The sequence below is a fragment of the Trematomus bernacchii genome, unplaced genomic scaffold (assembly GCF_902827165.1).
Source record: "Trematomus bernacchii unplaced genomic scaffold, fTreBer1.1, whole genome shotgun sequence".
Classification (NCBI taxonomy): Eukaryota; Metazoa; Chordata; class Actinopteri; order Perciformes; family Nototheniidae; genus Trematomus; species Trematomus bernacchii.
The window spans coordinates 16,773,964-16,799,532 of NW_022987714.1; the positions used below are offsets into that span (position 1 = coordinate 16,773,964).

At 41.0% G+C, this 25,569-nt stretch overlaps 1 protein-coding gene across 1 annotated transcript in view; it reads left to right on the top strand.

Moving 5' to 3' along the window:
• The window catches only part of LOC117491199 (phosphatidylcholine-sterol acyltransferase-like), a 42,109-nt gene extending 23,739 nt beyond the window's left edge, over window positions 1–18,370 (top strand). The window contains exons 5-7 of the mRNA XM_034141055.1: window positions 8,018–8,242; window positions 9,014–9,206; window positions 17,292–18,370. Coding sequence (XP_033996946.1) covers window positions 8,018–8,242; window positions 9,014–9,206; window positions 17,292–17,655 — 782 coding nt within the window. The 3' untranslated portion in view covers window positions 17,656–18,370. The remainder of the gene's footprint in view (window positions 1–8,017; window positions 8,243–9,013; window positions 9,207–17,291) is intronic.
• The last annotated feature ends 7,199 nt before the right edge of the window (window positions 18,371–25,569 follow it).

Here is a 25,569-nt window from a genome sequence, read left to right on the forward strand (position 1 = left end):
GGTGTTGTTTTGTGTGGTAGAGGGTCGCTGTCATTGATGCGTTTTGCACCCTGGGCTAGGGATGCATACCGGTTCCCGGTATTACCGAAATACCGGTTACTGGTGGCTACGGTATACCGTACCGAAATCAGATCCGGTTTTCGATACTTTTTTTTTTTTTTTTTTTTTTTTTTTTTTTATTTATTTTTTTTATAAAAGTGATGCATAATATCCTTAAACTTGTGCCCAAACCGTCGGAATTACGATGTCAATTTCGCAGTGAAACTCCGCAACCAAGTCACTTTTGAAAATCTAAAGTGTGGCTGCATATGACTGCCAGTCTGAATGGTGGGGTCTGTAACCACTGCCAGTCTGAATGGTGGGGTCTGTAACCACTGCCAGTCTGAATGGTGGGGTCTGTAACCACTGCAAGAAGTTTATTTATGGGAAAGGTGGCAACACATCCAATCTCCAACCAATGCTGTCTCGTATGGCAACCAAGTACCTTTGTGTTCAGGGAAGCAGCGTGCCAAGCGAGAGTGTTCAGTTTAGCAGGTGATATCCTACGCTGTGAAAGGGCCCGTTTGGATCCAGAGAGAGCAGATATGCTCATCTTCTTGAAGATGAATGCACAAAACTGAACTGTGATGGGATTTGTTTTCTTTCATCAGGCAAATGTTGATTTTAAGGATGCTATTTGTTTTATGTGCAATGCCGAGATCTCATGATCCTTTATGTGTTCTCTGGTCAGTCGAATCTCAGATTGAATATTAATTACACTGGTGCTATTTTTTTTTTTCATTGACAAGATGTACTATTCACGCCTGATGGTTGTTATAAATGATATTGCAGAATCAGTTTTCTTCATAGATAATGTGTTTTTCATTGTTTGTTCAGTACTAAAAGGTCCAAGTCCCACAATTGAATTTAATATTCATTTGACATGTTAACTATATAATAAAGCGCTTCATGGGAGTAATTGCGGGGTGATAAAATGTTTCCCTTATGCAACATGAAAGTATCACGATATGTATCGGTTGAGTATCGGTATCGTTCAGTGGTATCGGTATCGGTATCGGTATCGTAAAAAAGTCAACGATATGCATCCCTACCCTGGGCCGTTGTTTTGATATTCCGCTGAAGTATACGCTGTGACGTAATAACTCTTTTTTTTTCTTTTTTTCGAGGGAATTGGTGGGGGTCAGAGGGCCTAGGTATAAAGCTCACGGCTCGCCACTGTAGTTTAGCATATTCAGCCCGGTTGTTGGCCCGGTAAGAACCTCAATTTTGGAGGGCCAGAAAAAAGGTGAAAAAGTAGCCCTGAGCCGGAACTACCCCTAGTGGAAAAGTTAAAAAAAACTTAAACCGTGCTGTGCTGCAGTGGAAAAGCACCAAAAGTGTCATAAAATAAAACCCTCTCTCTTTTCCTCCGTACCCACATCTCTAAAAACGGGCATACAATGGAGCTGATCCAGATTTGCTGCGGTCTTGACAACATTAAGTAAAATGTGGGCTGGCTTTACGCCCACGGCCCTATCAGAAACGTGCTGTATCAGGAACAATGCGTGACGTGTTTTGGAAGTAATATGGTCTGTGTTCACATTAGCAAGCATCACTAACACTCAGAGCTAACACTGTACTGGAGAGAGTATGTGTAAAAAAGACGGATATAAAAAGGTACTCACCTTGTAGTAAACCCGCAAGAGAAAAAGCATTTGAGCTCCATACTGTTTCAGAAATAATCCTCTATAGGCGCGTTCACACAAAGTACTTTTCCCACAATAGTTCATGAGAACTTTAGTTCATGAGAGCTCTTTTAGTTCTGATGAACTAAAGCAGATCGCGTTCACACCAAAATGAGTTCCTGGGGGTGGATTAGGCAAATGAACCGCTGACGTCACTTCTTCTTCTTCTGCTTTGGGTTTACTGGCAGGCTGCAAACAACTTCACGGCGAGTACAGTAGGTGGCGGTATGCACCTTAAAGTTGCAATCCGCCAAAAAACCGAGAGAAAAAGAAGAAGAAAAACCTCCCGCGTATACTGCCGCGCCCACCTGCTGTATATGAGGCGTCTGTTTACCTTCCGACCTTAGACATGAGCTTCGTCTGAGTTATTTAAGCAAACACAAATACAGATCGTCGACCAGTCAAATGCAATAGCAATGCTGATTCGGAAGCGAAGGCGGTTAAGAAGGATTAACAAAAGGATTGGACGACGACATGCACGCGCTATGCTACGTGTGAAATGAATAAACTGTGCCAGGTGTGTCGTATGCACACTAAATAGGCTCAGCAGCTAACACACCTTTATTATATATCCTCCTGAGAGCAACTGCATCCGTCTGCCATGAACCCTACAGAAACCTACGTGTTAGTTTTGGCCCATAGTGGCCTCCATTTGTGTCGTGTAAAATGGGGGAAATCAAAAGTTAGCAAATCCCCATGTCATGTTCATAAAAACATTTAGTTTTAGGTCAAATAATAATAATAATTACACTGCTCTGAAACTCACTACACTAACTCCTAAGATGTTCCCTTACTATAATTAATAAAAAATATTGAAATCACAACACTGGTAATAACAAACTTAACCATTTCTCTTTCTATAAATAAATAGTGCTTGTGGACGCCATTTTGAAATACAATGAAATTATCTTTTTGAAAGCCACAATAAATAAAGCTTCGCCAGTTTATAACCGATGAAACATGATGGTATCAGAATAATCACTTACATGTGATGTATAGGATGCTACACAGGTCACTGTAAAGATAAAGTGTCAGAGGAGAAATAAGCAAGAAATGTAATGAAAAATTTAAGATACAGGCTCTGTTTAATCGCCATGTAGGTTCTCTTTTATTGCACACTCAAGACAATATCAATAACAGCATCACGCTGTCCCAGGTGTGTCGTATGCATGTAAATAGAAGTTAACATTTTCAATATCAAATAAAGTGTCAGCAGTATCAAAACATATATATATATAATAACAATATAATAACAATAGGTAGGCTCAGCAGCAGACACACCTTAGTGCAAAGTGAAGTGTCAGTATTAATAACAGTGGCATATATATAATCACAATAATACAAAATTAACTGTCCCAGGTGTAGGCAATTTGGGGTGAAGTGTCTTGCCCAGGGACACAACGACATGCTGACTGCAGTGGGGTTTGAACCTGTGCTCCCCTGATCCGAACACTAACGCACCAGACCACTGCACCACACGCCTCCCAACAAGTCATTGTACAGTTTAACAACGACGACAAGTTTTTCTTAATTTTTTTATTGAAGGCCTGTTGGATTTAATCAGCTCGCTTTGCACTGCCAGAAGCCTAGCCTTTTTGTATTTTGTTGCTCCACCTGGCGTGCCGACACCTCCACCTGGCGCGCCGCCGAGTCAGCATGGCGCGGCATCACCATGAGCAGCTGGTCGTCCGATTCCTGGGCCTTGTGTGAATGCAGCAGCCGTTCGTCGTGCCTCTCCTTGGCACGCAGGTCCTCATTCTCCTTGCTGACCATGGCACGGCGGTCCATCGCCATGATGGTGTCAAGGAAGCTGTCATCCCGTGCCCGCTTTCCTAAGGAGAAATATGCAAGATACAAGATCAGTTTAATCACCTAGTAGGTTGTCAACAGAGACAACATTGGACATGGTGCAGGCAGGGACAGTGTACAAAATGCAGGTGTAAAGTAGAAGATAAGATAGGATCAAATAATATCAAATAAAAAATAAATATCAAAGTGCCCTTATTTATTGTTTTGTGCTTAATGTATGCTTGAACTTTGTTTTATAGGGATTAGTGGACATCAGTTAGATGCGTAACCTTCTTTCAAGGCCAGAGTAGTTACAGTGTAAGTGGATTGACATCTAACATAACATGGCTGAGTACAATTATAACAATCAATACAAAAAAGGAATAATACATTGAATTTCAATTACATTTTTACTTAAATGTGCAAAATATTAGAACATCAGTCTTTGTGGCATGCAGGTAATCAACTGTTTAAGCTATTACCATTAACATGTAGAATTAATGTTGCAAATGACACATGAAATTATTGCAACTACAATGTATTGTTAGAGGTAGCATTATGTCCAGCTAGCATGCTAATTGCTAACGTTATATTATCGTTTTATCCCGGAGGGAAAAGCTAACTAGTTTCCAATCCAGAGAGAAACACCTCGCCTGAAACACACGATTAGTGCCATGAGTTAGTGAAGCAAATTACAGAACATTGCACACTTATTCACAAGTCAAACGTGTTCATAGCGGGCACGGCTGAGAATAGCTAGCTAGCTAGATGTTGTTAGCCAGCTTGGACCTATGATAGCCAGTTCTAGCATGGCTAGCTCGATCTACTGAGCAAATAAAAGTACATCTGAGACCAGTATTGTGCAGATTAAAACAGTGCAGTGCATGTATTTTATTTTACCTTAGTTCGTCGTTGTCCCGACATGACTTTGCCAGGTCTGCTAACTTTGCTGAGCCACAGAAACTGCATTCAGTAGAAGCTAGTGATGGGAATTATGGCTCTTTGAAGGGAGCCGGATCTTATGGCTCCCTTCCTTTCAAAGAGCCGTTCAAAAGAGCCGTTCAAAAGAGCCGTTTTTTTAAAAGGGGGCGGGGTTACTAGGTTTATCTGCGAAATAATCACCAGGATAATGATTGACTGTATTGCCAGACCTAATGTAAATAATCTGCATTGTAAACATGACACAAGGTGGCGCCATATGCATGTCATTCATGTCAGTGAATGTACTACTGTGAATGTACCCTCTGTATGTGTTAAGTCAATAAAGTTGCATTGCCTTGAATGAAATTCACGCAACTCTTAATATTAGATACTGTGTTTTTAAGTGGCGATGGAGATTATTTGTTGACCCTGCTTTAATTAAAGGATATTTTGCCTTTACAAATGGTACGCTTTATCACTGCCTGGGTTTTGGTTGAAGTGCATCCAAATGCTGCTGCATTTTCGCGTTTGGCTCATTTTCCATCCGAAAAACACGTCGTCTACCTGTCCAGTACCAGTTGTTATGACTTCTCTCTCGCGTATTCCGTTAAGACCCACCCCATCTCACTCCTCGAGCTGAAACCTACCAATCAGAGTAAGGGCGGGTCTTCGCAAAATACGTGTGGGGAACAAAATCAAGCTTTTTAGTGGCGAGTTTATATTGGCAGGCAGTGAGTGCGGACCAACGATTGAACAATAAAAAGAACGGCCCTCACCAAGTACGACTCGGTTCCCCATCGTTCGTACCAAAGAGCCGTTCAAAAGAATCGGCTCGTTCACGACCGACACATCACTAGTAGAAGCTTCTGAATGCGGCGCTTCGCGTCCTCCGAGTAAATCGCCAGAAGCGCCGATACATCCTCATCACTCCACCGCTCCGATGATTTATTTAGTGTTGCCATAATAACTGCTTTCACAAAGTAATCTACTCGTTGGTGCGCTGTACTGAGCTTAATGCGAGCAAATACAATGGCGGCCTTCAAAACAAATTCTAGAGATTCACGGGGCGTGGTTTGCATTCCGCACAGCCAATCAGACGTATGAACTTTTTTCTCCCACGAAAGTCCCTGCTCTCTAGCAGGGACTGAAAACGGGGTAAAAATGGTTCTGATTAACTAATTTAGTTCCTGGGGCTTTTTGGTGTGAACGCAAATATATCGTAATTTGCTGGTCTTAAGACTTTTTCAAAGAAGCATGATGTTCATTTGTAAATAATTGTCCCATTAACCTGTTACGCACCATCCGCCCGGTACCGGGCGGATAAACGCGTCATTTGCAGGAAACAACGTCTAAGGAATCTTAATATTGAATAAAACTATGAATGTGTTATATCCATGTAACGGGAAGAAACTCAGCTAACTGATCTTTTTAATTCACTCAGCCTCTGAATTAGCCACGAGCGAAAAAATGTAACCTAAAACGGCACTTAAACTCACTCATAACTCCCTTATTACTTATCCTAGATGCACAACCAACCACTCGTTTTTGGTGTCCTGGAGACACTGAATCTAGTGGTGCCCTCCTCAACACTCAGTGATAAACATTCGTGACGCTATAAACGAAAGCGTACATCATAACATGTGGAGCTAAGTAGCTAGAAACGCTAACATGGCTTACCTTGGTCAAAACTGGTCTTCAATGGCATTCAAACGATAAAAAAACGATACTGCAGTTAATCCATAGGTTCATCCTATGTGTCTGTGCCTCTTTGAAATTATTTCTGATAATCCATAAGCAATAAAACTGCTTTTTAGTTTCCAAACTCCAGAAGGAGAAAATCTGCAAATCTAGTTTCATTTCTAGACGCGCAGCCCCCACCTTTTCTCTTTACAATGAGTGTGTGTGTGGGCCTCCCCCTTCGATTCTATTGGCTCTAACGGTCAGAAAGGTGTGTCAACGATCCAAATCGAGCAAGGGGGGCCAGAGATAGGTCAAATCCACCCAAATGACCCCAGAAGTGGGGGTTTTTGGCTAAATCTCTCTAAAAAGGTCAAATTTCACTTGTTTTGCATCAATCTTGATACAGGGTACTTATTATATGTTGTACTTTGGATTCCTAAAGCTTTTAGTCTACTAACCCATCATCCAAGGGTAGTTTTCACTATCTGTAAAAAATAATTTTTGGACGGACACTATAATTTACAGTTTTTTACTATGTAAAATCTGAATTTTCTTTAAAATAAAAAACATTTATATTGATTCTGACACTTCTACATCCAACTCACAGATGTAACCTTGCTTTGATAAAAGAAATTATTCATATAACCCTTTTAGAAGTTAAGTTGTAGTCATTTGTTTTGGGCATGTCATTTTCGAGCCTGAAACATGAAAAACAGGCTCGGTGCTTAACAGGTTAAGAGTTACATTGAGAATAAAGCAGTAAGATGGCAATGGCCAAAATGCCAAATTAGAATCTTCAAATCCGTAGCAAACAAACCAATGGGTGAAGTCATGGAGACTAGGTTCACTTCTTATATACAGTCTTTGGTTTTTGTTAAAGCTCCACCAAGAGAAATTGGCTACTTGGAGGCAATTGAATAAGCTCCTACAACATTGTCAGCATGCAAACATTTGCTGATTTACCCATCCAGTAAACATGTAGCACTAGCAACATTAGCAGTGATTAAAGTTGTGTCTGGTCTCTTGACAGACTTCAGTTTGGTGTTCCCCCTCTTTCACTCCTAACTACCTCTAGTTAAATATTTGACAGTTAAGAAGCTAAATGCTCAATTAGCTTAGCATGAGCTAACTTTGCCCAACAATTCGTCTTGGTTCGTTCAAGGTGCTATTGGTGTAGAAATATTTTTTTACTCAACTCTTTTGGCTTTTTGGCCTCTTTTTAGCTCATTGTTTTGTTTTTTTTAATTGCAGACAAAGTGACCAATTGGTGATAAATAAGACATTTATCTAGCAGTTTAAATGTTTTGTTTTCTCAGGGATTGGTGGAGACCAAAAGAAAGCTACGGACAAATCCAAACACTTACAAATGTTGCCTTTTTTCTGATAGATGCCTACATTTGCAACCGCTTGCTAGAATATTAGCTGCGGAGATACAACTGAACCTCTACTAAAGCATAGCATCGCTAACTACTTGCTAGGTAAGTTAGCCTAACTTTGAACTTGCAACATGTATACATGTGCATTGGTGTGTCTGCTCTGCACAGCTCTGCAGATCACCACTCTGTGGACAGCGGTTTGAACCAACATTTTTTTTTTGCTGCTTAAAGAGTTATACAGTTCTTGCTGTCCGCGTTGCTGCAGAAGCATATAGGTGTGAGAGGTCCTTTCATAGTTAACTACAGTCATTGAGAAACCCTGCCCTCTGATGATGGTGTAAGATGGACACGTGCCCACTTTCATCATGATATCGATAAGAGCAACAATAAGCAGTATCGGTATTGATAGAACCGTCACAATACCCAATTTTAAGTTATACTGATAATAATAATGAGATCAAGGATAGTAATTGATCATCATCACGCATGATAACAAAGAAAAACACATGATGTCCCCTCCTCCAACAGATGAGAACGCAGAGTATTTGTCGAAGCTGCACGAACTGGTGGAGGAGATGTACGAGGAGTACCAGAAGCCTGTGTTCCTGCTGGCACACAGCATGGGCTGCCACTACGTCCTCTACTTCCTCAACCACCAGCCTCAGGCCTGGAAGGACAAATACATCAGGGGCTTCATTTCCCTGGCAGCTCCATGGGGGGGCGTTGTCAAAATACTCAGAGCCCTGTCGTCAGGTAATGGCCAGTTTGGAAATCTACAATAAACTTTGTGACATACCTGTAGTTTCTTGTTTTTTACCAATATCATTATTATCCACTCTGACCTTAAACTGATCCCCCATTACATTGCTTTAAATTGTATTTGTTGAAATCGATTTTAAAATCTTCAGACCCTGTATATCTTCACCACTTTTCAAAAACACCTCGGAACAAGTCTGCAGTGAAATGAGCGCTTGGCCCAAAGTTGCTACACATTATTCAGAGAGAAACACAGAGTAGCAGTTTTGTGTTTTTGTGATTTCCGAAGAGAGCTGGTTTGAACCAGCTTGAAAAAAATAAACACAAACATGGGCTATGAGAGGGTCAGTTTCGATACACCTTTCTATATTGAAACATTTCTATGTACTCTACGTCAGATTAGATGGTTATTTACTTTCACTGTTGATCTGTTGCTAATAAGATACAGGAAGTCAGCAGTCTAAAATGAACAAGTCATAGGTTGAAATGTTAACATGTATATGCCCTGATTAAATATTATTCAATAATGATAACATTTCTGTATCATGAGAGGAAGCCACGTATTTCAACAAGGGGAAATTCAAATACCTAAAGACTGACTTACTACCGCCCAAAAAGATGATGACAGACTTGCTACATCACAAATCACTTACAATAGAATACAAACGCTATATACTGCCATAAATAAGACAATGCTATCAGAAATGTTTTCTTATAAAACGTTCATATTTTATTACTAAAACCTCTCCTATTCCTGACTTGTTGCAGGAGAAAATGACGGCATCCCGATGATTTCCAACATCAAGATCCGCGAGGAGCAGAGGATGAAGCCCACTAATCCCTGGATTCTGCCCACCAAAGCCTGGCCAAGCGACCACGTGTTCATCTCCACACCCACCATCAACTACACCAACCAGGACTACCAGCGCCTCTTCACAGACATCAACTATGAGGACGGCTGGTAATTTACAGATTTAATCTAATCAGGGCTGCCCCTCTGAGTCGAATAGTTATCTCAGTGGTGGTTTTGGTCTCTTTTACATAGATTTCTTTGATCATTGATAAGCTATTTTAAGTTCTTGTTCAGTTTTAATGCTGAATGACTATGACTTTATCCCAGAAACAAAGGACTATGTCTTTGTCAAAAATAAATAAAAATAATTATAGGCTCATCAAGGCAATCAGAAAAGAAAGTGACAATTTAAAAAAAGGATTATTATATATTTATACATTTATTTATTTTTTATATTATATTATTTTATTGAAGTACAGATACAAACACACAGTGTTACAATTGAAAACAGTTTTTCCTTCCATTTGACATTTCCACCCTTGTCAGAACTTCCCCTCTTAACACCTCACTTATCCCCTCCCCAGTTGAATCCAAAATGACATAGATTCCATATAGGAAAAGACAACAAAGTAAAAATAAATAAAATACAAATAAATGAAATCAATTATTAAAATGTATTGGAAAATAATTAACATTAACTAACAGTGCATAACATTGAATACAAAAACGATATGAATAAATAATATACCTCTGCTTCTTAAAGAAATGTTATCTTCTCAAGTTTAAGAAAGATATTTATCGTTTTCAAAACCCAACCCTTCTATCCATCCTGGTACTGCAATGCTAAAAGAGGGTAATGCTAACTCTGCTTAAAGCTCCCATGTCATGCTTTTCCGGTTATTACCCGTCCCCTTGTGTGTTATGAAGGTTTTTATGCATGTAAACGGTGTGCAGAGTCAAAACCCTCAAAGTACACCCTGTAGCGAGTAAAACTCTAACACAGAAAATACCTCCCCAAAACGCCTCGTTGGAGATACGTCACTGTCCATTTGATTCTTCCGGGTACCGCATGATGTCATGCGGTACCCGGAACAAAATGGACCAATCCGGAAGAGCTATGGCCACACCCAGCAACGCTGGCCGCACCCTCTGCCAGCCTAACATTTACTGTTGGAAGCTCTGGTTCAGTTCACAATCGATCCAGTCATGCCAATGCCAAGGACCTGTTTCCTGAAATGTGAGGAGAAATCTGAGCTGTTTGTCCTACCGACGGAAGAACCACGACGAAGTCAGTGGTTGACATTTCTTTTTAACACTGTTCCTTCAGAGGTTCGAAGAACGTTACTGTGTGCGCGGCATTTCACAGACAAAAGCTTCCAAAACATTGCCCAGTTTGAGGCCGGATATGCACAGCAATTGAAACTGAAGGACGATGCTATTCCTAGTTTGTTTGGACCGTTTGGAGCAGGGGAAGATTCGGGTACACAACCTGTAAGTTTGCATTGTTATTTGTGTATTTATCAAACAAGACTGTTTAAATGTGTAAACTGTGTCGGACTGCTAAGCCATTGACACAGTGCTAACTGTGCTAACTAAGTTGCTAGCGTTTCCATATATCAACTCTAATATCAGCAGATGGCCTTACATACATGTATCTCATAGCAGGAGAATGTCTGAATTCACACACGAAATACTCATAGACAGTATACTCTGGGTGATTTGCCGTACGGTCAGTCGCGAAACGTAATTACATTATAGCTGGCGTAGCGTTTATGCTACCGAGCTAACCAACGGAGCTAGACATGGGTTTGCTCGGGTAAACATTTTTGTTATGCCAGCTACAATGAATGTAGCAGACTACCCGTATAAGATTGCAATTGTAAACACGTTCTTGCTAGCCTAATATGAATCACTAGCTTTTGTTCATAGTGGTTTTATTACACTAAACAAGCCCAACTTACTGGGCTAACGACGTTGCTAGCGTTTAAATATATCAACTACAATGTCAGCAGATGGCCTTACATGTTTGTCATGGCAGAAGAATGTCTGCAGTCACACACGGAATACTCATACAGTATACTCCGGGTGATTTACCGTACATTGTGACAGTACATGTACATACTGCATGTATAGCTAACGAGGCTAGCTATACATGCTAGCGGAAAACAATGTATTCATGCCAGTTACAATGAATGACCGAACGTAGCAGACTACCCGTATAAGATTGCAATTATAAACACGTTATTGCTAGCCTAATATGAACCACTAGCTTTTGTTCATAGTAGTTTTATTACACTACATTATAGTTGCCGTTCCTCCGAGCTAGCGTTCATATCGTGTTAGCTACCAAAGTAAACAAGAAAGCTAGGTTAGCATATTAGCTGGCAAGCTTACTGTGTTGATAAGATAGATGGATTAGATAGATCCACACTCCTACCACAACTACTACTAACGAATCTAAAACAACTAAGTTTCTCTAATATTTTGTGATTTGCATTTGATTTCGTCCAGCCAGATCCTGCCGGACAATACATGACGGGGACGGGACTACCACACTGATGCATCGTCCTAAAAAGCTCCGGCTGCGATAGGCAAGATGCCGACAACGGGGAGGAATTGATGATATACCGTGTATATATGTATATTTATATTCATTTTGTACATTTCTAAAAATAAAGTTTAATGGAAATACTTAGTAGGCCTATCCTTTCTTCCCTGAATTATTTGCTCCTATAACTTATCATTCATATATAGCAAACCATGATTTGATTTCTCATCAAACAGTAGTAGTTTATTACAGGTAAAAATAACTTACTCTTTGTTATGACCGGCTCGTAGGCCACAACGGAAAGACAAGGAGACATACACGAGTTTACAAAACCACGGCACATTTATTGTGGTAAATGCTGAGATAGGTGGTCGAGGGGAGAGGATCGCCAAGTTCGTCCTTCTGCAGCCGCTTTGGAGAGAGACAGGGGCCGCCGTGTGACTCCGGGCAGCTGGGCTTAATAGCACCTCGGCTCCGGCTCATTAAGGTCCCTATACAAAGTTATATAGGGATGTGAGGAGCTGCAGATCAGGGGGTAATTATATACAAAGTGTAATCATTATATTACTAAATGGTGATCGACATATGAATCTGGAATCTGTAAGCAACAGGAATGCAATTTTGGTATTGGAAGCATTCTGGTGTCCGTTTGAAATGTGCCAGGAGTATCGACTGTTCTGCCCTCGCAATGTGCGGCCATGCAAAGCTAGACAGGTAGCTAACAACTTGAATCCTCCAATAATCACAAGGCTTTAGCTTTTCTTGATGTTTACTGTACGATTCTCATTGTGAAACTAGAAATACAATACAGAAATAAAGCATACATTAGTACATATATAACTGATATACATACATTAATTCAATTAGTCTGCGTCGCATACATACACTCATACATGTACACAGCATCTGTATGTAATGCTACTAACTAAACCCATTTAACCAAACAAATACAATTCACCATTTTACCATCAAAGGCATATGAAAACAACAGCTTACTCTAAATGTAAGTGCAATAAACACGCCAACATTAATAATGCAATAAGCCTAAACATAGTAGGCTTGTTTGAGACAAGCGAGACCTGCGCAGACCTGCGCAATTGCGATCAACGTCTTGCTAGTGCGTTGCATGATGGTTAGTCATTTTGTCCGACTTGCTCAGGAGGCTCGCCTACATGAGACGTTGAAATCTCGCGGGACAAAGACGCCCGCAGACTTGAGAGCGAGGCGCGGCGAGGCGGCGCAGTTTCTCTCCACGGGCTGCGGAAGCGAAATGCTTGATGGGAAACGACTCGCTGGTATCTCGAGCTGAGCGCTCATTGGTGGTTTTTACCCCGTGCTGCTGATGAAACTCTCCATTGGCTCGGCAAAAGTGTGTTGTTGTTTTGTGTCAGTTTTACGTCGCCACTTCCATTCACATTTTTCATCATTGTTCCACAATGTTTATCATCATGAAATTAATATCTATATATTTTATACTATACTTGCACTGCTTACCGTTGTCATACTTTATATATCTTAGCATATTCATACAACACACTGTTCATACTAGGCTAGGCTACTGTGTATATCTAGTGTATTCATACCCCTCACTGTTTTTTCATCATTCAATTCATTCTATATTTTATTCTGTAGATTGTGTACATTACTTTTCACTTTACTGCTTGTTGCACTCCTGGTTAGAAGCTAAACTGCATTTCGTTGTCTCAGTACCTGTAATCTGTGCAATAACAATAAAGTTGAATCTAATCTTGAGCAGGAACAAATGTATTTACTTAGTACATATCTGACATTAACGATTAAACACATTTGTGCATGAAGAGAGAAACTTGCTCTGTCATAGGCCTACTGGGTCAGGCTGCAAGGAAGTGGAGAGGAAAATATCACAAACAGAATACTACAGGATTGCTGGGAATATACAAAGTTCCAGGGGCGTGGGTTTGGCTGGACAAGTAAGGAGAGAACGAGGGCATATGGAGTGGAGACCATAAAGTTTGCCAAAGCAAGCCCATTTAGCCGTGTTCCCCCATGGCTTTCCCCAGAAGCTAACATAGATGTGAGTATCATAGAAAGGAAAAAAGAGTGGCAAATAAATGAAGTGGGAATTAAAACGAGTATGTACCTGAATGAAAAGTATTACAATTACCTCAAAATGTATACAGATGGATCTAAGAAGCAAGAATGCGTGGGGATAGGCGTGTATATACCAGAATTCAAAATATCAATCTCAAAACGAGTGTCACATAACTTATCAGTTTATACAGCAGAAATACTCGCAGCAATTATTGGGCTACAATAGGTTGAAGAGACCTGATAGGGTGATATGCACAGACTCACTATCTGCTTTGGAAAGCATACAGTCGACAATAACTGTTAGAGAAGATTTCATGATTGAACTTAACCATTGCTTACTGAGACTTCAGAGAAGGGGAATAGATGTGCAGTTATGCTGGGTGCCTGCACATGAGGGGGTTCAAGGGAATGAGCATGCTGATAAATTAGCAAAAGATGCATTACAGAAGGAAATAGCAATACCAGTTTCACTTGGGAAAGGAGAAGGAAAAGCAATAATTAAGAAGAAGGGTATGGAAATATGGCAGAAAAGGTGGGAGGAAGATCAGAAAGGGAGGAGATACCACAAGTTACAGAAATCAGTCATAATAAAGATCTATACAGAAAGGAACAGACGGGAGGAGATCATCATCACTATAACTCAGATTGGATCATACAGGATTAAACGGCACAATGTTTATAATGGTAAAAAGCGAAGTTGAAGAATGCAGGGGGTGTGGAGTGAAAGAAAATGTGGAACACATCGTATTACACTGCAACATGTACAAAACAGAGAGGGAAAAACTTTTGATAGATAACATATCTCTTTTTCTTCTCTCAATTATTTTATTTCTATTGTGCACTCTAATCAATATTAATCTAACTATTGTTCGTTTATACATTTTAAGAATGGCGTTTATCTTTTTTGAGAATGAGTTCTTATTTGATTTGATTTATTTGGGTCTCACAACAGATGATACAAATGTTTGTGTCAGTAAATGTGTACTAACAGAGGCGGGGGTGTTTGTGAAAATAACGGGGACAGAGCTGCTGTCAGACGATCAGCTGTGCAGCGTCATCACAAACGGACGTCGCTTCACGTGACGCTCCGGAGGAAAGGACGTCCCATTGCTCTTAAAACTCATTTCCCTGCTTCTCGTGGTTTCCTTGCGTCTCTCCATGCTTCCCTGGTGGGAGGGGCTAGTCGCAGGGAAACGACGCAAGTGAGGGACGCAAGGAATCCATTTAACCGAAGTGAAACGCAGCCACAGGGTGTTTCTCAATCGCGAGTAAAGCTGCTCCAGAGCCACTATTTCAAGCATACTACGTCATCGAGTGCCGCCGAAGTACTGTTCCAATCTCCAGCATACTTGGAAATCTACCGAGCCCGGCGTACTCCGTTTGGAGAAATATCGAGGCTGCACATGAGTAGACTCCGCGGTCTTAAAATCCCCACAATGCTTTGCGCACGGACCAATTTCCCCAAATCTGTGACGGAAAATGTAAGGCGGGGCCTCTCATATGACGCACACCTGCACACTTGCTAGCCTGTTCCACTCTTTGGGTGTTTCTCAATCGCGAGTACGCTTGCTTGGTAGCACATGTCTGCCGAGCATCTTGCTTCAGAAGCGAGTCAAGAATACTTCCTGCCATTCGGAAAACAAAGAGTGGAACAGGCTAGCAAGTGTGCAGGTGTGCGTCATATGAGAGGCCCCGCCTTACATCTTCCGCCACAGATTTGGGGAAATTGGTCCGTGCGCAAAGCATTGTGGGGATTTTAAGACCGCAAAGTCTACTCATGTGCAGCCTCGATATTTCTCCAAACGGAGTACGCCGGGCTCGGTAGATTTCCAAGTATACTGGAGATTGGAACAGTACTTCGGCGGCACTAGATGACGTAGTATGCTTGAAATAGTGGCTCGGAAGCAGCTTTACTCGCGATTGAGAAACACCCTTTGTTTTCCGAATGCCAGGAAGTATTCTTGCCTCGCTTCTGAAGCAAGATGCTCGGCAGACATGTGCTACCAAGCAAGCGTACTCGCGATTGAGAAACACCCACAGTCTATGCATGGGACCTTATTTCGGAAAAGTTATGCATTGAAGTCAATGGAGAGAGAAAGATTATATTTCGATCCCGTTTGAATTGTGCCACGAATTACACATATGATGTTTGTCAATTTAAAAGATAATTTTACAAGTCAAAAAAATACAAATGTGTCGTAAAACTGTGAAGTAACACTTTTTTTGTGTGAAACCGCTCAATGAACTACATCTCCCGTCTCGCACCACACACCAAGACGGCCGTCACGTTCGCACATTTCACCTCTTTCTTTCAGAATGAGGCGAAAAGTATTAAAAGAGGTGAAAATCACTACAAGTCTGGGCATGTTGAGAGCTGTACATACACACAAGGGGAGTTAGTCGGTTCCGTAAGAGCCAGCATGCGGGATCGGGATTCTGGGATTTGTTGTCTTTCTAGTTGCGTATTTTTCATAGTCTTATATTTCAACAGTTTTACGACAAACTGTGACTTTTTTGACATGGAAATTATTATTTAAGATTGACAAACATCATATGTGTAATTCGTGGCACAATTCAAACGGGATCGAAAGATAATCTTTCTCTCTCCATTGACTTCAATACAAACTTTTTCCGAAATAAGGTCCCATGAGTCTCTCTAGAAAGGAACTCTGCAGCACCGGGGGTGTTTCTCAATCGCGAGTAAAGCTGCTCCAGAGCCACTATTTCAAGCATACTACGTCATCGAGTGCCGCCGAAGGACTGTTCCAATCTCCAGCATACTTGGAAATCTACCGAGCCCGGCGTACTCCGTTTGGAGAAATATCGAGGCTGCACATGAGTAGACTCCGCGGTCTTAAAATCCCCACAATGCTTTGCGCACGGACCAATTTCCCCAAATCTGTGACGGAAAATGTAAGGCGGGGCCTCTCATATGACGCACACCTGCACACTTGCTAGCCTGTTCCACTCTTTGTTTTCCAAATGTCAGGAAGTATTCTTGGCTCGCTTCGGAAGCAAGATGCTCGGCAGACATGTGCTACCAAGCAAGCGTACTCGCGATTGAGAAACACCCCGGGAGTCGGCTGCATGTCGTGACGTCAACTGAAGAAATTCCCTATTACATGCACACATCCTAGGTACCACAAACGAACACAGGGGGGCAGTATAAACAATGCAAATCAACCTTAATGATTTATATTGAACAGTTTTACGAATATTAATCTTCAAAGAAAGGCAACACATCGACCAATCACTGTTTTGTGAGGGTCGGAACCTGATTGCTGTCCAATCCAACTAAGCGTTTCTTATTTATTTATCTGCATTCATATGAAGATATCTGTTTTTATAAATTAGCTGAATTTGTGTCCCTCAATTCAAATTCCATTCTTGAGTTGCAGATCGAATTGTAAACAATGACCGGCAAAAGGAAGAGAAAGTTTTGGTGTGGATATCCGTTATCAATAAAGTGGATATCCCCCTTGCTACACTTTACACACATCATTTTGGCCATTTCCCCCAATGATTAAATCATTGAAAGCCGATTAAACAATACTAAAGACCCTTTTCACAAGTAGTCATATGATCCATTGTATCTATTCGATTTTACAACCCCATAATCTTCTTGTTGGTTGCAGGCACATGTGGGAGGACACCAAGAACCTCACTGGAGACCTCTACCCTCCTGCTGTCGAGGTGTGGTGTATGTACAGCGTGGGCCTTCCAACTCCCGTGACATACATATACGACGAGGAGTTTCCAAACAAGGACCCGGTGGACTTTGTCTACGCCGATGGGGACGACACGGTGGACAGCTTTAGCATGAGCCTTTGCAAACAGTGGGCGGAGCAGCAGGAGCAGCCTGTGCATGTGACCGAGTACCGAGGGCTGGCCCACCTGGACATTGTGTTCCACGAAAAGGTGATCACCCAAGTCCAACAAATCATGGAGGGCCAATCAGACACTCCCAAGGAGATTGATGTCCGATATGGAGCAGAATAGAAGAGCAGTTAGGAGATTAAACAATAAAACATGTGAAATGAGGTGCTTTATTTTCTATGGTAGACTTCTAAATCTGTTTAAATGTCAAGCATTAGCACATGTCCAACATTATTAGCACCCCCTCTTGGCAAGGTAACTCTTTTAAACGTATCTGGGCCAGGAACAAAGCTAACCTTGACCCCCCCAGCCCATAACCATGACCCCCTTATCTAAACTAAAGGCTGATGACTTGTTTGACCCTGATCTGTTTATTCTCCTATACAAACTGTGTAGTTAGTTTATGTTCCGTATATTTGTTGGTCACCATGATGAGGCTTATGGCAATGATCATGGTACGCATAATTATCCCAATAATTACAAACATATTAATAGGTATATTTGTTTTAATGATGGATTATTTAATGTTGTAGTATGTGTAGTTTTCTTACAGTCCAGTAAGACAACTTCAGATCCTGATACATCTTTACAATCTTTACAAACTCTTTGGAAAGTTGAGAGTATGACTGTTATGAATTTGATAAAGTGACCTAACTTGTAGCTTATTTTAGTTTTTATTGTTTATGCTGTCATTGTAATATTTCTATTAAGATGTATAATAGAAATATTTATATTCTTAGATACATTAAGCTAGTGATGTGAATTTTTACTGTTTTGTAAACGTGCCAAATGTTTTTGAATGTTTCCACTTACAATAAAGACTATAATTTCACAAAAATCACGCTTATCAAATGTTTACTTAACCCTTCTCTTGCATTTCGGGTCAAAAGTGACTGAGTGACTTTGTTTTTGATCATAAATATTGTGTTTTTCATCCAATTGCCTTAAGACCTTATGTTATCCTCCACACTAGGCCTCTGAACATATACAATTGACGATCACCACTTGCATTGATTTATTTGTGATTTAATCAACAGTGAAACACCCATGATGCTTTCGGTCAGAATTGACAGCCATAGGAAATGAATGGGTATCAGTGTATTATGTTCATCCTGCAGATGGAAAACATCACACACACTCACACACAACCCTTTAGAAGCATTTAACATGGCACAGTGGCACGGACGGACTGTTGTGAAAAGTATTTTTGTTTGCACACACACACACACACACACACACACACACACACACACACACACACACACACACACACACACACACACACACACACACACACACACACACACACACACACACACACACACCACACACACACACACACACACACACACACACACACACACACACACACACACACACACTGTGACGACCCCTGCTTTACTGTCTCCTGTGGTGTGTGTGTATGGCCCTTTAATGTTCTCCCTCTGTTGTGTCAGCGCTGATTGAGGACACCTGTCTGCTGGCACCAGAGGATTTAAAGGCCTGAGCAGACTCTCGATCTCTCTCCCCCGCAGAGGACCTGACCGCGGAGCAGCCACATCGCTTAGCCTTTTTGCTTTTCCTTTGTGTTAGTTTTTTTGGTTTACGTTAAACTTTTGTTAATAAATATATTTTTCATATATGTTCAGATTCAGATTCAGATTCAGATTCAACTTTATTGTCATTACGTAGTACATGTACTAGTGACGAAATGTAAGTTTTGGCATCTGACCAGAAGTGCAAAATAGCAGTGCAGGAGTCTATTTTGTTCAATGATTCCATTCAATGCAGGAAGACATCTTATGGGGACTTTGCTTCTTTTGAATATGTGGCCCTTCAGCTGAAATGCTCCTCTCGAGCTCTGTTCCTAAATATCTATAGACCACCCAAATACTGTGCAAGCTTTTTTGATGATTTTACTGAACTGCTGTCTATAGTGTGTATTGACTTTGACCGTTTAGTCATTGTTGGTGATTTTAACATCCATGTTGACAACCCCCAGGACAGAGGGGCTAAAGAACTGTTTTGTGTTCTTGATAACTATGGACTGACTCAGCATGTGGCGGAGCCCACGCACAATAAGGGGCACACTCTGGACTTAATTATCTCAAAGGGTCTGAATATCTCAAAGGTTGTGGTGACTGATGTTGCACTCTCTGATCATTCCTGTGTTTTCTTTGAGAGCTCTATTTCTGTTCACAAAAATGTTCAGAAAGAGGTAACCACAAAGCGATATTTAACAGAAAATACTAGGGAAATGTTTACTCATAATTTTTCATCCACACTTGCCCCTGCTAACATCTCAGTAAATGAGCTAGTAGATCATTTTAATTCAAAAATTAAAAATGTTATAGATACCATTGCTCCAACTAAGGTAAAGGAAGTGATTAGCAAGAAAATATCTCCATGGAGAAAGGCCATGACCGTGAGAACAGAAAAAAGAGAGTGTCGAAAAGCTGAACGTAGGTGGCGAAAAACAAATCTCCAGGTTCACTTTGAAATCTATAAAGAGAGACTTGGCCTTTATAATTTGGAATTGAAAAACGCACGACAGTCTTTCTTCTCTGACATCATTACCAAAAACAAAAACAACGCACATGCCTTGTTTGCTACCGTCGACAGACTAACTAACCCCCCAGTGTCAGTAGCCTCTGAATCTCTATCCACCAGGGCGTGCAATGATTTTGCCTCCTTCTTCACTGACAAAATTCAGAAAATTAGACAAGCAGTCAGTGCCTCTACATCAGGTACAGCAAATGTTTTGTCCCTATGTCCACCTAATATCAATTCAAACACCATGACACAATTCCATCAGATTAATGGTAAAAACTTAGAGGACATTATTCAACTTCTGAAATCCTCCTCCTGCTGCCTTGATATTATTCCAACAGGATTTTTCAAAGATGTTTTTCCTTGCATGGCCTCAGATCTACTTCATATAGTAAACACATCTCTTCACTCAGGTATTTTTCCAGAGGCCCTGAAAACTGCAGTCATTAAACCGCTCTTAAAAAAGAATAATCTAGATGCCTCAGTAATGAACAATTACAGGCCAATATCAAACCTGCCATTTCTAGGTAAAATCATTGAAAAAGTTGTATTTCAACAGTTGAGTAACTTCTTGCATTTAAATAACTGTTTGGATGTGTTCCAGTCAGGATTTCGTCCAAACCACAGCACTGAGACTGCTCTTGTAAAGGTCTTCAATGACATCCACTTAAACACAGACAGTGGCAGAACTTCAGTGTTAGTATTATTAGATCTCAGTGCTGCGTTTGACACTGTTGACCACAACATATTACTAGACCGACTAGAAAACTGGGTGGGACTTTCGGCAACAGTTCTAAATTGGTTTGAGTCCTACTTAAAGGACAGAAAAAACTTTGTTTCTATAGGTAAATACACATCTGAGTTGACAAATATGACATGTGGGGTACCTCAAGGCTCCATCTTGGGGCCTCTTCTCTTTAACATCTACATGCTACCACTGGCTCAGATAATGAAAAACAACAAAATAAGTTACCATAGCTATGCGGATGACACACAACTTTACGTAACAATTTCACCAGGAGATTATGCTCCAATTCAAACACTGAGTAAGTGCATTGAACAAATCAATGACTGGATGTGTCAGAACTTTCTCCAATTAAACAAAGATAAAACTGAGGTAATGGTTTTTGGAGCCAAGGCAGAACGTATAAAAGTTAGCGCTGAGCTTCAGTCTGCAATGTTCAAAACAACAGATAAAGCCAGAAATCTAGGTGTAGTCATGGACTCTGACCTGAGTTTCAACAGTCACATTAAAACAGTTACTAAATCAGCCTACTATCACCTAAAGAACATATCTAGGATTAAAGGGCTAATGTCACAGCAGGATTTGGAAAAACTTGTCCATGCTTTTATCTTCAGTAGACTCGACTACTGCAATGGTGTCTTTACAGGCCTCACTAAAAAAACTATTAGAAAGCTGCAGCTAATTCAGAACGCCGCTGCTCGAGTCCTCACTAACACTAAGAAAGTGGATCACATCACTCCTGTTCTGAAGTCCTTACACTGGCTTCCTGTGTGTCAAAGAATAGATTTCAAAATATTGTTGCTGGTTTATAAAGCTTTGAATGGTTTAGGCCCAAAATACATGTCTGACCTACTGCTAAATTATGAACCATCCAGAACTCTCAGGTCTTCAGGGACTGGTCAGCTTTCTGTCCCCAGAGTCAGAACTAAACATGGTAAAGCAGCATTCAGTTATTATGCTCCAAATATCTGGAACAAACTCCCAGAAACCTGCAGGTCCGCTGCAACTCTTACTACTTTTAAATCCAGGCTGAAGACTTTTCTTTTTGCCGCTGCTTTTAATTAAACTATTCACATCTTAAACTGCACTGTAACTTTTAACTTTTATCCATGTATTTTTTCTTTTAATGTTTATTTTATTATCTTTTCTTTTTAATGACTGATTTTAAATGCCATTTTTAAAATGTCTTCCATTTTTGTAAAGCACTTTGAATTACCTTGTGTTGAAAGGTGCTATATAAATAAACTTGCCTTGCCTTGCCTTGCCTTACATAATAAGAATAATTATACATGGAATTATTATAAATAGAATAATTATAAATAGGCTATAAACAGATTAATCTATACAGTGTAAACGGCATTGACAGTAAAATATATAAACAGGTGGGTGGTGGGTATGGGCTTGAGTCTATCAGCGGGCAGAGTTCAACAGGGTAACAGCCCTGGGGAAGAAGCTGACCCTGAACCTGCTGGTCTTGGACTGTAGGCTCCTGAGGCGCCTCCCGAGGGTAGGAGGACGAACAGATAGTTTGCAGGATGAGAGGTGTCTTTGAAGATGTTGTGCGCCCTCTGCAAACACCGTGGGTGTTTCTCAATCGCGAGTACACTTGCTTGGTAGCACATGTCTGCCGAGCATCTTGCTTCAGAAGCGAGTCAAGAATACTTCCTGGCATTCGGAAAACGAAGTGTGGAACACGCTAGCAAGTGTGCAGGTGTGCGTCATATGAGAGGCCCCGCCTTACATCTTCCGACACAGATTTGGGGAAATTGGTCCGTGCGCAAAGCATTGTGGGGATTTTAAGACCGCGGAGTCTACTCATGTGCAGCCTCGATATTTCTCCAAACGGAGTACGCCGGGCTCGGTAGATTTCCAAGTATGCTGGAGATTGGAACAGTACTTCGGCGGCACTCGATGACGTAGTATGCTTGAAATAGTGGCTCTGAAGCAGCTTTACTCGCGATTGAGAAACACCCAGAGTCTCTGCCTCAGTGGAAATCTTGTGGATGAAGAAGGACTAAGTTTAATCACTAAACATCCAGAGTAGTACACAAATGCTTCACTGGCTCTTGTTGTGAGTTATTACAATCAGGTAGAAAGACACTGATTATAGTATTTCATATCTAAAGAGTATGATCATTCAGTTTAACAGAAGAAAAACAGCATTGACACACAGTCCTCTTAGTGTCTAAAGCTGTCCAGTAGAGTGATACACAGGACCTGTGTATCTAACCTAAGCATTCACATCCAGTCTTCATGGTTTGTAACTGGAAAGAAACATGTAACTAATACCAACATTGAGCTGTGGTTAACTCACCTGTTGAATGTCATCATAGTGGGACTCAGATGTCATGGCAGCATGTTCATACAGAGGCCGTTTCTCAATCGCGAGGATGCTTGCTTGGTAGCACAGCCGAGCCGAGCATCTTGCTTCAGAAGCGAGGCAAGAATAGTTCCTGGCATTCGGAAAACAAAGAGTGGAACAGGCTAGCAAGTGTGCAGGTGTGCATCATATGAGAGGCCCCGCCTTACATCTTCTGCCACAGATTTGGGGAAATTGGTCCATGCGCAAAGCATTGTGGGGATTTTAAGGACGCGAAGTCTACCCATGTGCAGCCTCGAAATTTCCCCCAAACCAAGGACGCGGCCTCGGTAGAATTCCAAGTATGCAACAGTCCTTCGGCGGCACTCGATGACGTAGCATCCTTGAAATATTGGCTTGGAAGCCAATATCCTCACGATTGAGAAACGGCCAGAGTCTCTGCCTCAGTGGAAATCTTGTGGATGAAGAAGGACTAAGTTTAATCACTAAACATCCAGAGTAGTACACAAATGCTTCACTGGCTCTTGTTGTGAGTTATTACAATCAGGTAGAAAGACACTGATTATAGTATTTCATATCTAAAGAGTATGATCATTCAGTTTAACAGAAGAAAAACAGCATTGACACACAGTCCTCTTAGTGTCTAAAGCTGTCCAGTAGAGTGATACACAGGACCTGTGTATCTAACCTCAGCATTCACATCCATTCTTCATGGTTTATAACTGGAAAGAAACATGTAACTAATACCAACATTGAGTTGTGGTTAACTCACCTGTTGAATGTCATCATAGTGGGACTCAGATGTCATGGCAGCATGTTCATACAGAGGCCGTTTCTCAATCGCGAGGATGCTTGCTTGGTAGCACAGCCGAGCCGAGCATCTTGCTTCAGAAGCGAGTCAAGAATACATCCTGGCATTCGGAAAACGAAGAGTGGAACAGGCTAGCAAGTGTGCAGGTGTGCGTCATATGAGAGGCCACGCCTTACATTTTCCGCCACAGATTTGGGGAAATTGGTCCATGCGCAAAGCATTGTGGGGATTTTAAGGACGCGAAGTCTACTCATGTGCAGCCTCGAAATTTCCCCCAAACCAAGGACGCAGCCTCGGTGGAATTCCAAGTATGCTGGAGATTGGAACAGTCCTTCGGCGGCACTCGATGACGTAGCATCCTTGAAATATTGGCTTGGAAGCCAATATCCTCGCGATTGAGAAACGGCCAGAGTCTCTGCCTCAGTGGAAATCTTGTGGATGAAGAAGGACTAAGTTTAATCACTAAACATCCAGAGTAGTACACAAATGCTTCACTGGCTCTTGTTGTGAGTTATTACAATCAGGTAGAAAGACACTGATTATAGTATTTCATATCTAAAGAGTATGATCATTCAGTTTAACAGAAGAAAAACAGCATTGACACACAGTCCTCTTAGTGTCTAAAGCTGTCCAGTAGAGTGATACACAGGACCTGTGTATCTAACCTCAGCATTCACATCCAGTCTTCATGGTTTGTAACTGGAAAGAAACATGTAACTAATACCAACATTGAGTTGTGGTTAACTCACCTGTTGAATGTCATCATAGTGGGACTCAGATGCCATGGCAGCATCTTCATGCAGAGTCTCTGCCTCAGTGGAAATCTTGTGGATGAAGAAGGACCAAGTTTAATCACTAAACATCCAGAGTAGTACACAAATGCTTTACTTGCCTGTTGTTGTGAGTTAACACACAATATCCACCTCATAGTTCAATAACAGGTCATCAAGTCAATGGCCATCATTTAAAATCATCTTTTGTATTAATAGCAACTGTTGAACTTTCTGACATTTCAATTTTCCATGTGACTAACATATTGGACATGGCAGAGCTAAGTTTGTTGTGAAAATAGTGTTAAATGATAGATTTACATAGCAGAGTGTTGATACAAGACACCATTCGTAAATACCTTGCATCTCCATGGCCAATCAGAATCACTGTAGTCATAAGCTATCTCTTTTCCGGGACTGATGTCTTTGAGTGCAAAAAGACAAAGATGGGGCTTTCCATCCACTTTGTTCAATTTCATTTTGCAGTTCGGGTTCACATGGTCATCGTTGACAAGTCTCCCTAGGGAGTTGTCCTCTTTGGCAGCATCAACACTGATTGGGCAAGGACACAATTCTGATTACAAACTAACAGTATTACAACCACAGCAAACTAGCATTAGATAAAATACATATAGACAAAAAAAGGCTCAAAATGTACACTGTATGCCCAACTTAACATCAAGATAGCAGCGTTTGTATGTCTGGGTAACTACACATTTAGAAATAACATTACAATATTTACTTACCATAACTCTTGTCCATTTATACGAAAGTCAAACATGAAAACCTTAAGTGCATTATGGTATACTTGTTGCCGGTGTTCACGTTCAGATTTAGTTAT